General features: G+C 44.2%; 1 protein-coding gene across 1 annotated transcript in view; it reads right to left on the reverse strand.

Moving 5' to 3' along the window:
* Window positions 1-1,639: 1,639 nt before the first annotated feature.
* Window positions 1,640-17,385, reverse strand: part of LOC122933880 (C-type lectin domain family 2 member A-like) — a 45,517-nt gene continuing 29,771 nt past the window's right edge. Inside the window, exons 5-9 of the mRNA XM_044288979.1 lie at window positions 16,037-16,124; window positions 5,035-5,222; window positions 4,499-4,602; window positions 4,205-4,325; window positions 1,640-2,630 (exon numbers count right to left, since the gene is read on the reverse strand). Of these exons, the coding sequence (XP_044144914.1) occupies window positions 4,211-4,325; window positions 4,499-4,602; window positions 5,035-5,222; window positions 16,037-16,124 (495 nt within the window). The 3' untranslated portion in view covers window positions 1,640-2,630; window positions 4,205-4,210. The remainder of the gene's footprint in view (window positions 2,631-4,204; window positions 4,326-4,498; window positions 4,603-5,034; window positions 5,223-16,036; window positions 16,125-17,385) is intronic.

Here is a 17,385-nt window from a genome sequence, read left to right on the forward strand (position 1 = left end):
CTGAAATGCAAATAAAAATATTTTTATTAAGTAAAACAAATACAGTGGGATGCGAAAGTTTGGGCAACCTTGTTAATCGTCATGATTTTCCCGTATAAATCGTTGGTTGTTACGATAAAAAATGTCAGTTAAATCTATCATATAGGAGACACACACAGTGATATTTGAGAAGTGACATGAAGTTTATTGGATTTACAGAAAGTGCTATAATTGTTTAAACACAATTAGGCAGGTGCATACATTTGGGCACTGTTGTCATTTTATTGATTCCAAAACCTTTAGAACTAATTATTGGAACTCAAATTGGCTTGGTAAGCTCAGTGACTCCTGACCTACATACACAGGTGAATCCAATTATGAGAAAGAGTATTTAAGGGGGTCAATTGTAAGTTTCCCTCCTCTTTTAATTTTCTCTGAAGAGAAGCGACATGGGGGTCTCAAAACAACTCTCAAATGACCTGAAGACAAAGATTGTTCACCGTCATGGTTTAGGGGAAGGATACAGAAAGCTGTCTCAGAGATTTCCGCCGTCTGTTTCCACAGTTAGGAACATATTGAGGAAATGGAAGACCACAGGCTCAGCTCAAGGTAAGGCTCGAAGTGACAGACCAAGAAAAATCTTGGATAGACAGAAGCGACAAATGGTGAGAACAGTCAGAGTCAACCCACAGACCAGCACCGAAGACATATAACATCATCTTGCTGCAGATGGAGTCACTGTGCATCGTTCAACCATTCGGCGCACTTTACACAAGGAGATGCTGTATGCTAGAGGGATGCAGAGGAAGCCTTTTCTCCACCCACAGCACAAAAAGTGCCGCTTGAGGTGGGCTAAAGCATATTTGGACTAGCCAGCTTCATTTTGGAATAAGGTGCTGTGGACTGATGAAACTAAAATTGAGTTATTTGGCCATAACAAGGGGCGTTATGCATGGAGGAAAAAGAACACAGCATTCCAAGAAAAACACCTGCTACCTACAGTAAAATGTGGTGCTGGTTCCATCATGCTGTGGGGCTGTGGGGCCAGTGCAGGGACTGGGAATCTTGTCAAAGTTGAGGGACACATGGATTCCACTCAGTATCAGCAGATTTTGGAGACCAATGTCCAGGAATCAGTGACTAAGCTGAAGCTGCGCCGGGGCTGGATCTTTCAACAAGACAACGACCCTAAACACTGCTCAAAATCCACTAAGGCATTTATGCAGAGGAACAAGTGCAACGTTCTGGAATAGCCATCTCAGTCCCCAGACCTGAATATAATTGAAAATCAGTGGTGTGACTTAAAGAGAGCTGTCCATGCTCGGAAGCCATCAAACCTGAATGAACTAAAGATGTTTTGTAAAGCGGAATGGTCCAAAATACCTTCAACCAGAATCCAGACTCTCATTGGAACCTACAGGAAGCGATTAGAGTCTGTAAATTCTGCAAATGGAGGATCTACTAAATATTGATTTAATTTCTTTTTTATGGTGCCCAAATGTATGCACCTGCCTAAATTGGTTTAAACAATTATAGCACACTTTCTGTAAATCCAATAAACTTCATTTCACTTCTCAAATATCACTGTGTGCGTCTCCTATATGATATATTTAACTCATATTTTTTATCGTAACAACCAACGATTTATACAGGAAAACCATGATGATTAACAAGGTTGCCCAAACTTTCGCATCCCACTGTAGATATTTCTATAGTAACATTTATTAATCCGGCATCACAACAACAATAGTTTGGTCTTATTTTCATCAAACTGTACAAAAAAATAAAGCGAGTAATTCACAATGTTAATACATTTTTTTTAAATCCATCGAAATAACATTCTTTACGCACTTTTTCCACTCAGGATTTTATACTTCAGAAGATTTAAAATCCTAATACAACTACAGAGACTTGAAAAATTAATTAACCCCTTTTTGCCACACATAATTTTGTCTCATTTGTAGTCACCCCAGTTACTTTAATGTGATTTTTATAAGTTGTCGTGTTTTTTTAGAATTCCTGTGTGCGATAAATGGTAAATCTAAATAATTTTTCAAATTTAAATAACATTTTGTTTCAATCTGATCAAAAAAGTCCTAAAAATAAATTCATATTTACAAGAGTTGTTGCCTAACATTTAGGCTTTGTTCACATCTTGGTTTTTAGCTACGCTGGTGGTATCTAGAGTACCTATTTCTCACCATATCCCTCTGGACCTCCGTACATCATTGCTTATGTACCTATCACACTGACATTCAGGGCATTAACAGTGACCCAGTCACTGACTGTGGGAAAGAACCAACCCGTAATATAGAATCCAGTGCCAGAACCAGAAACCTACACCCCAATAGAGCCCTAATGTCCACCTGCCAGCTACAGGGAAGTGATCAGTGCAAGGAGCAGCATTGTGATAAACGAACATCAACAGCAATATCACCATCACTATGACCCCATCAGCACCACTACTTCCATCAGGATCACTACTATCATTACCAACAGCATTGTGCAGAAATCCAGCACAGACTTATGATTTGTCATTGAGATGGTTAAAAAAAAACATTCAAGTAGCCCAGCGCCTCTGCAATAAGACCTCTGACATCTCATGGTGATGTCTCCATCTTCTCCCAGGTTCTAGGCTTCCAATATGGAATCTACAAGACAAGACCAGATATGAATCACTAACTATACAGGAGCCATAGGGATGTGAAGCACATTCTCAGGTATCGACACTGAGGGTTATATGCGGAGGGGATAATGAATTTGTGTCATTCCTAATAGAATAATGAATGTAGTATTACGTGTTTCACATGTGATACCAGTGTCACAGTGTGGTTCACTTTGACTGTGGTGTCTGTGTAGGCTGGCTGCAGGCTCCCTAGCGTACTGGCTGCAGGTTGCTAGGGGCTGCATGCTGGCTGCGGTGTCTTTTGTGAACTGCTTGTGAGTGTTTTGCTATCCTCCTGTCTGTTTATGTTGTGTTTAGGTTTGTTGTGCTCTGGCATAATGGCTTCAGTGTTCCGTGGATGCTGGTTGCCAGGGGCAACGACCTGTACTTCTGCCTGTAAGTTTGTGCCTGGTTCTGTTGGGGTTAACGCCCCTGTTCTGAGCCTGGGTGGGGCTTCTTAGGTGTCTCCTTATGCAGCCTTAAGTTACTGTGAGCTGTGGGGCTTGGGGTCAGTCTGTCCAGTTTTGGTTCTAGGTGTAGCTTCTTGCTGCTGACCCAAGGGGTCTTACCATCTTCCTGTTTGTATGGTTCCGCCTGGTTTTACATTGTTGTATTCTGTATCTTGTATCTTGTTTATCCTTGCCTGATCTGTATCTGCCCTATATTATGCTCAGTTCCTGCTCTGTATCTTGTTTGTTACCTATGTCTTGTCCATGTATGCCTATCAGTGTGTAACTGCATCTGAGCGCCTAGCAGTGCGTAACTGCATCTTAGAGCCTGTCCCATACCTGTCCTGTAGTGCCTTTGGCTTATGTCCATGTTCTGTTCATGTCTGTCCTATGTCCTGCCTTCGGAAGAGGGTTCCTGTGTTCCCCGGAGGGGGAATGCCCATTTTCTGCCTCTATGTCTTGTCCATGTCTTGTTTCATGCCATACCTCCTCCATGCCCTGTATTTCGCTATGCCTTGTTATTGTTTTGTTCCATGCCATGCCTCATCCATGTCCTGTACCTTGCTATGCCTTGACCATGCTTTTTACCTTGCCTTGTGTTATGTCTTATATGTTATGCTTCCTGCCACTGCCACTGACTCGGTTTACGCTCTGAAGTAGCCCCTGGCAACTACCTTCGGCCCAAGCTTATCCTCACCATCTGAGGCTCTAGTGAATACCATGTGTTGCTTAGTTGCGCCCCTCCAGAGAATTGCCAGTCAGTGGCACGGTGAGTTCACACCTGCTGGTTCGTTACAGCCAGCTAGTGGTTAAATAGGTTGTCACCTCATTGTCACTGATAGTTGTTGGAGTAATGCTGCCCAGGCCAAGATAAGCAGATTTCACACTGAAAGAAAGAGTCCAGATAGCTTACACAAAACTGAGGGGTGTGTTTATGTGGAGAAGACTGATGATGTTAGTGTGAATGGGCAAAATTAGACTTCAGTCATACTAATGGTGCTTCTGGCAGAGCCCAGGTGGGGGCTGGGCAGCAATTTGATAGGTGGCAGCAGACATCTCATAACCATACAGAACCATATGATAACTGACTATGGCGGAGTGTGGAACATACCGGCTGCTACCTGGCGGAGTCCTTAACACAAATCCATTGACGTCGTGTAGAGCAGTGTAGCGCGCCCAGGTGGGAGTTCAGGTAAGCGCATCTCAGGTCGCTGATGTTCTGATTATCTACACTATTAAACACAATGATATCACTGTTATATAGAGAGACCCCTCCCCTATATAATCTATATGTGAAAGTTGTATTGGCCATCATCCAGCTTTTCCAAGAACGGAAAAAGAAGCAAATTATGTATATGGGTGTGGGTCTTTACTTTAGGGGGACATTCTTTAATACATGACCTACCTGCCATTATACGGGGAACCATTAGTCCACACCCACCGCCCGTCCTGGTTCATGCTGAGCCCAATCCAGTAATTAACAGTTTCCCGATATCGTTTTATGTTTTTCTGGAAGAAAATTATTATAATAGTGTCAAAACTGTGCAGCAACTCAATATATCTCCCACCCAGAAGTATTGCCCGGGGTACGTATGAGGTCTTGATGTCTGTGCCCCTCCCCCACATGATGCTGATGATCAGACAACACACAATACGGCCCCCCCTTCATCTTCATGATGTCGTTTGGTCACTGCAGCCCCAGGTATTTCCGATGGCATTTCTGAGCTCATCGAGCATTTCTCTGTTTCTTGCTGCCTTTTTGGTGAAAGTTAGGTGGAGTTGCCCTTTAACGTTTTGTATTCCCAGCGCAGCACAACATAAATACCTGAGAAGTGTAGGAGCTTGACATGATGAGACTAGACTCAGAACGAGGAGGGGACCTGATGTATGTGTATTAGGATAAGGACAGGGGGGGGAGGAGGGGGATAAAGATGAAGTCACCTGTATCTCTGGATCGATGAGCACGGCCAGTGCAGAGCCATGTGTAGTGCAGAACTCCCGGCTGTCATTCCAGGACTTAGAATCATTTGAGAAGAAGTAACAGTGACCTCCAACCCAAATCCAGGACTCTTCACATGGGGGTCCACAGGGGCTAACATCCTTCACTGCACCCCAGGATAATAGAAGACCTTAAATCACAAAGATGAGGAGAGCTAAATAATGTATGAAAACAAAATGGATATATCACCCGTGGGAGATATGGGACATAAGCGCTGGAATACACAGTCCAAAACAACTAATCCTTTAGATGGGTATTAAGGTTAGATACTGATCTGAATAAATGTGTAATTTGCTGCAGAAATACATATACCGGTGTGAATGGTTGTAAGGATCAAAACATGAGGTCAATAGGTGGAGGTGACAAAAGGCATATAGCTCAGAGAATATGAGTATCGGTGCTGAAAATAAAGCTGTAAGTGAAGGGTTAATGCTGATATTCCCAATATCATTGGTACCTTGTCCTTTCCTCCAAAATATTCTCTTGGTGAATGTTCAATGTGCCGTGTTCTGAGTTCTTCTCGATGTTCCTGTAGGGATGCTGTTCTCCTTTCAGATCGCGGCGTTCTTCTGCTCACCTGCCAGCTGCAGAGCGGCCCCGGCCGGAAGCACGCGCGGCGCGAGGGAGCTTGGTCTGTTACCTGGGAGACCGCTTGCGGTGACGTCACCGGTGCAGGTACGGAAGCCTCCGTAGGACAAAAGACTGTAACCTACGCGTTTCAGAGCCTATCGGGCTCCTTCGTCAGGGTTAGTCTGTTAGTTGTACATTGGAGGCTTTAATAGCTTATCCGGTTTCCCATAGCAACGGGCAAGCATTGATCTTGAAATAGAGGAGGTACCAAACTGTCAATCTGCAATGGACGTACCCAACAGGAGATCTGTCCAACAATGGAAGAAGAATTTGATACTATTGACAACACATGGTGCGACTGCACCATAAGCAACCTAACAGTACATGAAGAAAGTCCCATAAAGGAGCCTAACACTAGTAATATAGATAATGATGTACTTATAGAACCATCATCAGTGACACAGGAAATTAGAATCCATAATGGTAAAAATAAAAAACTGGAGAACGGCTCTATAATATCACCAAATAGGTATGCTATTTTAGAGGAGATAAATGAGGATATGGTTATTGAAGCAGAGTCGCCACTATCCGGGACTACTACCCAAACTAATAATATAGACAAGCTGGACCAACAAGTCAGCTACGCTACAGTTGTACGACGCCAACAGTCGCCAGAAACACAAAAAGAGAGATCTATACAAACCAGAGCACATAGCACAACTACAAGTAAAAACAATAATAAAAGAACAATAAAGAAAACTATTAAAAATGATTTTTTTCAGGCACGAAACCCAACAAAAAGAAAAAAACAAAAAGAGGAAAAAGAGGCCGAGGACTAACTAAAATCTTGCAGAAACAAAAGACTATAGGAGAAGGGATATTAAATTTAAGTAGCCACATCCTTAGTATGGAAAAACTTTCCCTCCTCCATAAAGGCCTCAAATTCGCCCCTACTTCCAGATTCAATAGTTTTGACGCTTTTATTGGGGTCAAATTTTTTTTGAGAAACTTAGCCCTAAAAAAATTCTTGATCAAAAAGGAAAGAATGGGCAGAATGAACAAACAAACAACAAATTCACTAAAAAACATCTCTATAATGGAACGAAAGAGGGGAATAATCATCAGAAATAATAGAACTCACCAAAAGATTAGAATGTATAGAAATGAAGAGAATACCAGACCAGTAAAAACTGACACAAACAACACTTTAACCCTAGAGGACCAATTTATACACACTAATCTAAAACCATTATCCAAATTCAATCCAATCACAGAATATTCGGATTCATTGATCACTTTTCAGTCATTGGTGACTAGAGACCTCCTCCATATGACCCAAAAAAAGAAAAAAGGACCCCAGAACTTAACTAAGCGTGAGACCAGAGCCATCAGATCCTTACAAACTAATAACCAGATTATTATTAAACCAGCCGATAAAGGAGGAGGACTAGTAATACTAGATTTAGATGATTACCACAAAGAATCTGTAAGACTCCTCTCAGACGCAAAAACATACAGGAAACTACCAGGTAATCCTACAAACCAATACACGTGCAAATTAAACCAACTAATCTTAAAAGGTAAAAATATGGGTGCACTTTCTAAAGAAGAAACACTCTTCATCAACAATCAAACCCCCAGAATACCCCTATTCTATTATTTACCCAAAATTCACAAAAATAAAACTAATCCCCCTGGCAGACCTATAATCTCTGGAATAGAAGGCCTCACCTCCAACTTATCCAAATACGTTGATGTTATACTACAAGATAAGGTATCAAAATTACCTGCATACCTGAAAGATACTAAGCATATCTTACAAATATTAGAGGGTATCCAGTGGCAGGCTGATTTTATCTTGGGCACCCTTGATGTCACCGCCCTGTACACAGTGATTGAAAAAACAAAGGGACGAGAAGCCGTGGAACACTTTTTTTTAAAAAGACAGTACTATGTCAGGTGACCAAATACATTTTATAGGCGATTGTATCATGTTTATTTTAGACCATAATTATTTTAAATATGGACCTGACTTTTACCTCCAGACGTGGGGGAACGCGATGGGGACCAGATTCGCACCGAGTTTCGCAAATCTATACATGGGCAGATGGCAGGAGCTCACCATCTTCCCCCATGGCAGGCTCGGTGCGGGTCTGGTCCTCTAGAAGCGGTTTATTGATGATATTGTTTTTATCTGGCAGGGGGACACCACATCCCTTGATAGTTTTTTAACGGATTTAAATAAAAATGATTTTTATCTAGAATTTACCCCATCCTATGATAAAACCCAAATCAACTTCCTTGACCTGAATATTTTTATTGAGAATGGCAAATTGCAAACCAAAACATACCACAAACCCACAGACACCAATGGATTTATTCCCCTGGACAGTTGTCACTTACCTATATGGCTAAATAACATCCCTTACAGCCAATATATAAGAGCACGTAGAAACTGTACTACTAAGGTCAACTACCAAGAAGAGGCTGAAATGCTAAATGCTAAATTTACAGAAAAAGGTTATAAACTAGAAACACTTACTCCCATTATTAGAAAAGTAGAAGAATTGGACCAGAACACCTTATTGGAGGACAACAAATCCAGGAAAAAAGGAGACAATAATGACCCTGAAGATTTCGAGGATATCAAAATCCCCATCATTACAACATATAGTGTAGGGGTTAATAATTTCAAAAGAATCATATACAAATACTGGGATATTTTGAAATATGACAAGATTATTGGGAATAAGATCCCCAATAACCCTACATTTATCTTTAAAAAAGCTCCAAACCTGGCCAATTTGGTGGCCCCTTCTGTTAAGAAAGACAAAGGGATCCTGAGAACATGCGCCAAAAAGGGTTTTTATCCCTGTAGACTGTGTACTAACTGTAAGATCCTGAGGCACCAGGTCAAACCCATATTTCAGATAGATACCCCACAAGGCAAATACATAATAAAGGACTATATTACCTGTAACGGCACCGTTTCCGCAGACAAGGGGTTAAGATCCGCTTAGACGATATGCCCCTTTCTGAGAGACAGGCACAGCTACTGCAGAACACCAACCTCCCGAACTGGATACAAAATAGCACTCCAAACTGGAACCTCACAAGTAGCTGTCAGTCAGACGAACAGGAAAAGCGTATCCGTCAGCTTACACTCCTGGCAATCAGTCTCCAACAGCATACAGGGAATCCCCCAATAACGAGACAAGGCTCCGTGTTGAGGGTCAAGCAGTGGTCTGAAGTGCTGGCACACCCAGCCTGGTTTTTATTACAGTTTTTGCAGATACAGGACAGATACAACATATCCCCACAATGCATCATGGTTTCCTCCCCTCTGTCCCGGAGACGACCGAACACAATCCAATTATCTCTCAGGACAAAGGGGAGATCACCAATACACATGTGGAGACAACAGGACAGGAATCACCACCCAAACACACAATGGCACACCCCCACAGCAACCACAGACATTTAACATATGCCCAGATAGCTCAAGTCTGAGTGCATATCATTAGGTGAATGGCACTCAGAATACACAAATACAATGATATTAGCTATCTGGGTGCCCTCACATAACATACAATTTAACCGAACGCATAATAAACATAACATACAATTCTACAGACAGATTTAAGCTGTGCGGCCGGTCTGTCTTCTCCTTTACAGTTACTATGGGCCATAATCCTGAGGCAAGAGGCTTTTAAACAGTCCTCTCCAAAACCCAGTGGCGAGGTTGGTTTCGCCACACATCTCCCCCCCCCAGGGAAGACTAACCAGATACCTGACCTCACGCCGGTCGGTACCTGAGTTAGTCTGGCAGGCCACCCACAACAAAATACTGGACCTGCTGAATTTCGTAGCATGTCTCTGTCCAGTGAATCTACCAAAGTTATGTTGGAAGCTGGTACTCCCGGTCTCTGTGTTGCTCCCTGGTTTGGAGTGGAGGTTGCTTTGTGGGCAGGGATCAGCGGTACTCAGCCCTGGTGCCAGCGCTACCACGGAAGAAGCCTGGTTGGAGCCTGGTTGTTGGAGGGGGAGACCGACTGTCTCCCCTTTGGCTGAACTGCCCTGTTGCTGGGGGACAGGAACAACTGTCCCTACCCCCTGTGCTGTAAGTGCAGAGACCACGGTCCCATCTGCACAGTTGTGGGGCTTACTGTCTCCCCCTGGTGCGTTAAGCTGCCGCTGGGGAGAGGGGGTAACGAGCTCCTCTCCCATACATACTTCCAGCTGCTGGGGAGGGCGACCGACCGCCTCCGCTCCCAATACAGTGTCCTGCTGCTGGGGAAAGGAGACTGGGCTCTCTATTCCCTGTAGGACACTCTGCCGCTGGGGGACAGGACCGACTGTCTCTGCCCCCTGTAACTCCATCTGCCGCTGGGGAATGGAGACTCGGCTCCCAATTTCCAACAAATCATGCTGCTGCTGGGGGGCAGGAACAACTACCTCTGCCCCCTGTAACTCAGCCTGCCGCTGGGGAGGGAGGCCGCTGCTCTCCTCTCCCTGCACTTTACACTGCCTTCCCGGCATATCACTCTGCTGCTGGGGGGCAGGAACAACTACCTCTGCCCCCTGTAACTCAGCCTGCCGCTGGGGAATGGAGACTAGGCTCCCAATTCCCTGCAGGACCGGTGGAGAGACCTCGGTCCCATCTCCACCGGCCACCTGGGGTTCTTCCCAGTAAACATCAACAATATCTGCCCAGCTGAATGGGTCTGGATCTGGGTCTGTCACCTTACCGTCCTGCTGAGCCTTCTCAATGGAGTGGAAGAGATCTCGGTAGTCCTGCTCCAGTTCCCACTCCAGGGTTGCTAGGTGAGCCAGGTCTTTCTCTACTTCATGGGGGTCATCCCACTCATGCCTAGCCTCCCTCTCATAGAAAATGTCCTGAAGTCTGGACTGTGCAGGGCTCCCGAAGTCAGGCTCTGCAAAGGACTCCCATAACAAGCCAGGACCATCAAACTCCTCTCCCTCTGGCTTGTCATGCTCAGCTGTCCAGGGTATAAACTGTGCCACATACCACCAAAGTGCCTGGTAGGCATCCTCCAGCCATAGCTCCTGCCATACCCGGTGCTGTAGTTCCATTACCCATTCCTCCAGGGGCTGCTCTCCCAGGAAGGGCATCCGCAGGGCCACTTGCTTCTGCAACCGCTGCTCTTCACTGGGGAGACTCTCACCTCGCTGGTATTGTACATTATCCAGGGCCTGGTACCAGATGCCTTTCCTTAATGCATCCCGGCCATCCAGGTCCTCCTCCTCGTATACCACTGCTGGTTCCATCCTGGTGCTTTTAGGGTCGCTGTACTGGGACATGCGTTGCCCTTAAATTGTAGAATCCAAAGAAATGGTGTCTCCTGTAGCTGTCCTTCTGGCTGTAGGAACGATCCCGCTGCTTGCCACCAATGTAACGGCACCGTTTCCGCAGACAAGGGGTTAAGATCCGCTTAGACGATATGCCCCTTTCCGAGAGACAGGCACAGCTACTGCAGAACACCAACCTCCCGAACTGGATACAAAATAGCACTCCAAACTGGAACCTCACAAGTAGCTGTCAGTCAGACGAACAGGAAAAGCGTATCCGTCAGCTTACACTCCTGGCAATCAGTCTCCAACAGCATACAGGGAATCCCCCAATAACGAGACAAGGCTCCGTGTTGAGGGTCAAGCAGTGGTCTGAAGTGCTGGCACACCCAGCCTGGTTTTTATTACAGTTTTTGCAGATACAGGACAGATACAACATATCCCCACAATGCATCATGGTTTCCTCCCCTCTGTCCCGGAGACGACCGAACACAATCCAATTATCTCTCAGGACAAAGGGGAGATCACCAATACACATGCGGAGACAACAGGACAGGAATCACCACCCAAACACACAATGGCACACCCCCACAGCAAACACAGACATTTAACATATGCCCAGATAGCTCAAGTCTGAGCGCATATCATTAGGTGAATGGCACTCAGAATACACGAATACAATAATATTAGCTATCTGGGTACCCTCACATAACATACAATTTAACCGAACGCATAATAAACATAAAATACAATTCTACAGACAGATTTAAGCTGTGCGGCCGGTCTGTCTTCTCCTTTACAGTTACTATGGGCCATAATCCTGAGGCAAGAGGCTTTTAAACAGCCCTCTCCAAAACCCAGTGGCGAGGTTGGTTTCGCCACATTACCTGTCACACCAAAGGAGTCATCTACTATATTAAGTGTCCGTGCGGCAAGATGTATGTGGGACGAACTAAAAGAGAACTGAGGGTCAGACTAAGGGAACACATTAATAATATTAATAAAAAATCCAAAAATCATCCACTATCACGTCATTATACAGAATTTCATCAGGGCAAATTCCTAGGATCTACTTTTGGGGGCATAGAAAAAGTCAAACAAGACGAAAGGGGAGGCGATTACATCAAAGCCATGTCCAGAACTGAGAGCAAATGGATTTTTAAATGCAATAGTTTGGCCCCTAACGGACTTAACCAGGAAATAGAATTGTTTGCATTTCAATAATAAATAAACATCCAATAAGCCCCTCAAAAAAGTAGAAAATAAAAAATAAAGAATAAAAAATAATAATAAAATTACAAAACAAGATATTGATGGTGTTCTATGGACATGTATATAACCTAAATAGACCAAAGTTGTCACCCCTCTGTATAACCTAATCCCAAATAATGCAAAAATAAAGAAACAAACACATAAGTGAACATTTGAAAAAATCCATGGGGAAATGAATCGCACTCAGTACGTCCAATGCAGATTGACAGTTTGGTACCTCCTCTATTTCAAGATCAATGCTTGCCCGTTGCTATGGGAAACCGGATAAGCTATTAAAGCCTCCAATGTACAACTAACAGACTAACCCTGACGAAGGAGCCCAATAGGCTCTGAAACGCGTAGGTTACAGTCTTTTGTCCTACGGAGGCTTCCGTACCTGCACCGGTGACGTCACCGCAAGCGGTCTCCCAGGTAACAGACCAAGCTCCCTCGCGCCGCGCGTGCTTCCGGCCGGGGCCGCTCTGCAGCTGGCAGGTGAGCAGAAGAACACCGCGATCTGAAAGGAGAACAGCATCCCTACAGGAACATCGAGAAGAACTCAGAACACGGCACATTGAACATTCACCAAGAGAATATTCTGGAGGACAGGACAAGGTACCAATGATATTGGGAATATCAGCATTAACCCTTCACTTACAGCTTTATTTTCAGCACCGATACTCATATTCTCTGAGCTATATGCCTTTTGTCACCTCCACCTATTGACCACATGTTTTGATCCTTACAACCATTCACACCGGTATATGTATTTCTGCAGCAAATTACACATTTATTCAGATCAGTATCTAACCTTAATACCCATCTAAAGGATTAGTTGTTTTGGACTGTGTATTCCAGCGCTTATGTCCCATATCTCCCACGGGTGATATATCCATTTTGTATATATTTATCTAAGGAGAACAATAGCTCCTTACTAGAGATGAGCGAACTTCTGTTTTAATTTCGGCGTCTAAAGTTCGGGTTCGGGTTAGCGGAGAATCCCGATATGGATTCCGAATACCGTTGTGGTCTGTGGTAGCGGAATCAATAATGGCCGATTATTGATTCCGCTACCACGGACCACAACGGAATTCGGAATCCATATCGGGATTCTCCGCTAACCCGAACCCGAACTTTAGACGCCGAACTTAAAACAGAAGTTCGCTCATCACTACTCCTTACCAGACATTGAGCAGCAGGATCTCCCTATACAGGTAGATTTACACAGATCCATACAATAGGAGCGCAGAGGGGGGGTCTCTTTTCTATTTATCTAAATAATGTATGAATATGGACAAAAATTGAAAAATATCACCAAGTGTCCCTCACTCCAAGAGAACTCTTTCTTATGGAACCATAATAACCAGCATGTCCATATCATTGCACGAATGGTGCATATGTAGTGTCCCACTAGGTAGGGGTGGGCACTACACAAGGGTCAATTGGTGTGCGCGTTACTCCTACTCACAAGGGACAGAAATGTTATATTTAATTGTGCATTTAATGTATTTTCTAATGTGTTTTTATATGCAATGTTCCCCTGTATGATGCAATAGCAGGCCTAGTTGGGTGTAGTTAGACATCCCAGACACTAGAGGGAGATAGGGAGCCCCTAGTATAAATGTCCAGGCCTAGACAGGGAGAGTTAGTGCAGAGTCAGGAGTCTGAGAAGACAGAGGTTAGAAAGCCTTCTCCTGACATGCAGCTTGATAGCCCTGGCTGCTAGCTATGACCAGGAGGCTAGTGAGGAGATCCAGCCTGCCTGAAGCCAAGAGAGCCTTAGTTAGCTCTGAAGTCACCCCAGTAGCAGGACAGAACCTCCTGGGAGAAACCCACAGTCATTCACCAAACAAGTAAGGAAATCCCAGGGAAAGATAAGTAATGGGCAGATGCAGCAGAAAATAAAGCAAGGATTTAATTAATACCAGAGGAAGATATTTTACCAAGGATTTAAGCCACCATTTAGGCATCCGGGCCTTGGGATAGAAAGCCAGACAGGAGTTCTAGAAAGAACAGTGTACGCTATTTCTGAGGAAAGGTACAACCTGATTCTGAGTGCATTGTGAATTTACCCTCTGAGTATCTTGCATGATTAATACCTGCCATTTTGTGGAGAAAGCCTACTTGTGAAACTGTGATTTGAAGGACTGTGTTACCACCTGCTTGTACAAAGTTGGACTGTTCAGTAAAGTAACGTTTGGTTCACTATACTACCTGTGTACCTTAATCATTCCAACTACCAATCGGTGTGCCACCGTCAAAGGCACTGGCGTCACGAATCCAACAGGGACCTTGCCCCAGGCACTCAAAATACCCGTAACATCCAGGGCACCTCATCCACCATCAGGCCTGGTCCCTACATACAGAGTGTGCCCCAGAGGAACCGTGTCTACCTCTCCTTCACTGCCACATGCCTGCCCAGGGTTCTCCAATACAGTGAGCAACCCTCGATTGCCCATAACCGTGACCTCACTTCGCCATACCCTGCAGGTCTGGCGTGTTGCACATGTTATATAATGCTGATACAGATGGTGAACCCATGAATTCTAATGTCATCATAATGGTGTTCTGAGGTATAAGAAGCTATATGTAAAGAGGGGCACAAGGGCAGGAAGGGAATCTATGGGGTAGATAAAGATAGGGGGGTTTAGCTGTTGGAGTATATATGAAGAGAGGTTAGGGGTTCTCACAAATTAATTAGCTTAGTGATTACTACCTACATTCTTTGTTGGTTGATGATGTCAATGGTTAATAATAATGTCCTTGGGGGTTTACAGTGGTTTAGGATATACCCGCTGTTCTAGTGTGGTTAAGATATTTATTCTGTTCTAGTGTGGTTAGGATATTCATGCTGTTTTAGTGTGGTAAATATATCCTTGGTGGTCCAGAGTGGATCATGATATCCCTGGTATTCTAGGGGAGTTTAGGATATCTCTTGTGGTCTAGGTTAGTTTTGAATACCCCTGGTCAATTAGGAGCGTTTATGAGATACTCGGTGGATTAGGATGGTTTAGGATATGCCTGATGGTCTCGAGGGGTTTAAGATATCTCTGCTGATCTAGGATGGTTTAGGATATCCCTGGTGGTCTATGGTGGTTTGGGATATCCCTGGTGGTTTAGGATGATTTAGGGCATTCCTGGTGGTTTAGGATATTCCTGGTGGTCTAGGATGGTTTAGGATATCCCTGGTGGTTTAGGATTGTTTGTGAAATCCTGGGTGGTTTACAATGATTTAGGATATCCATTTTGGTCTAGAGTGGTTTAAGATATTTCTGGTGTTCTATGATGGTTTATGATATCCCTGTGTTCTAGGGTGGTTTAGGATATCCCTGGTGGTTTAGGGTGGTTTAGGATATTCCTAGTGGTCTGGGTTGGTTTGTGATGTTCCTGGTGGTTTAGGATTGTTTTGGACATCCCTGGTGGTTTAGGATGATTTAGGATATCCCTGGTGGTCTATGATGTCCATGGTGGTCTAGGGTGGTTTTAGAATATCCCTGATGGTCTAAGATAGTTTAGGATAACTCTGGTGGTTTAGGATAATTTAGGACATCAATGGTGGTTCAGGATATCCCTGGTGAACTAGGATGATTTAGGAGTTTCCCTGGAGAAATACAGCCATATTACTACTGTGATATAGTACCAATAACACAGATGAAGCCATTAAGTATGGTCTAAGAAAATCTTCAGGGAAGGCCACACATGATCAGGATGGGGTGATGGAAGGAAATGGTCTTATTCATACATACTATTACCTGGCCCTGGAGATAGATCTGGCCCATTCACTGTCAGTCATGTGATAATTCTGACACTCACCTAGCACTACGGCTGTGATGAGGAGGAGGACGAACACACAGGAACAAGCAATCAGCCACCGTGGGATCTTCACCGATGTTTGCCAAAACTGAAAGAGGAAAAAATAATTCACACAATAACATAATTGGTCACTGTGTCCCAATGACATCATCCCCTGCATTTGTGCGCTGACACATCACTGTTATCACAGACAGTGCCACAATATGAGAATGTAGTTCCCACTTACTAAGGCTCTATTGTGCATAGTTGCCAGCTGTCCTGGGTTCCTGGGACTAGGACCATAGTTGCTGGGACTGTGCCTGATTTTCAGAGACAGTCCCAGTAATTCTGCGCTGTCCCATCCTGAAAATGGTCGGGGATGATGCAATACCCGCCCATAACTGGGCATTTCCGGGTTTGGGGCTGTTTGGGGCTGTTTGGGGCTGTAATGACTGTAATGATGGAAGTATCATTGCATATGGAGGTCTGACTATTGCCCATAGACCGTGGGCTGCTGACACTGATCACAAAATTTTTAGAAGACACGAAGGACATGAATGTGATGTCCTGGGTGTGTCAGGAACCATGTTTTACCCTGGAGTCTATACTGAGTCATTTGCATGTTTCACTTGCTTCTTACTGACCTGTCTGATGTATGTTAGCAAAAAACAGAGGACAGATGGAAGAGAGTAAGTCCAGGTAGTAAGGCAGGATCAGACTACACAGGGTTTGTTTGTAGTCTGTTACCATGGAGACACAAGCAAAAAAAAAATGCTGACACTTTTACTTAATGCTATATTCACTACATGAATTGAATATGAGGTACTTAGCAAATATAATTGGATCAAAATGATTTGTGTTTATCTGCCATGGCAAGCTGGCCTCCTTTAGATGGGACCCTACTCTATAATAACTCCTCTCCTTGTGCCAAATGTATTCAGGGAAAGGAGTATCTGGCTGTATACTAATCTCATTAAAACAGCCATGCTTTCAGCCTCTGTATAAATTTGAGGCATTGGTAGCTCATTAGAAGAGCAGATCTGTGGGGGTGATAGATGTCAGACCTCCGCCCATCTGATATTTATGTCCAATCTTGAGGATAGGTCATTGATATATAGAATCTGGACAACCCCTCTAAAGCTCATCTACAGTTACCCCTTAAATTACGGCAGGTGGTGTTATTCCTTTGTAACGTGGTGTTCGAGTGGTTGCCCATCTGCTCTTCATGGCTCTCCAAGCCTAACTCAGCGATGTCAAGATGGCAACTCTAGTCCATAGATCTCCCAATAGTGTGCCAGGTAACCTACTGCGTGGAGTTCAGCAGGCTCACACTGATGCTGCCTCAGGGAACAAGCCCACTCTGGTCTCCA

Source organism: Bufo gargarizans, chromosome 4 (genome assembly GCF_014858855.1).
Source record: "Bufo gargarizans isolate SCDJY-AF-19 chromosome 4, ASM1485885v1, whole genome shotgun sequence".
In the NCBI taxonomy this organism is placed as follows: domain Eukaryota; kingdom Metazoa; phylum Chordata; class Amphibia; order Anura; family Bufonidae; genus Bufo; species Bufo gargarizans.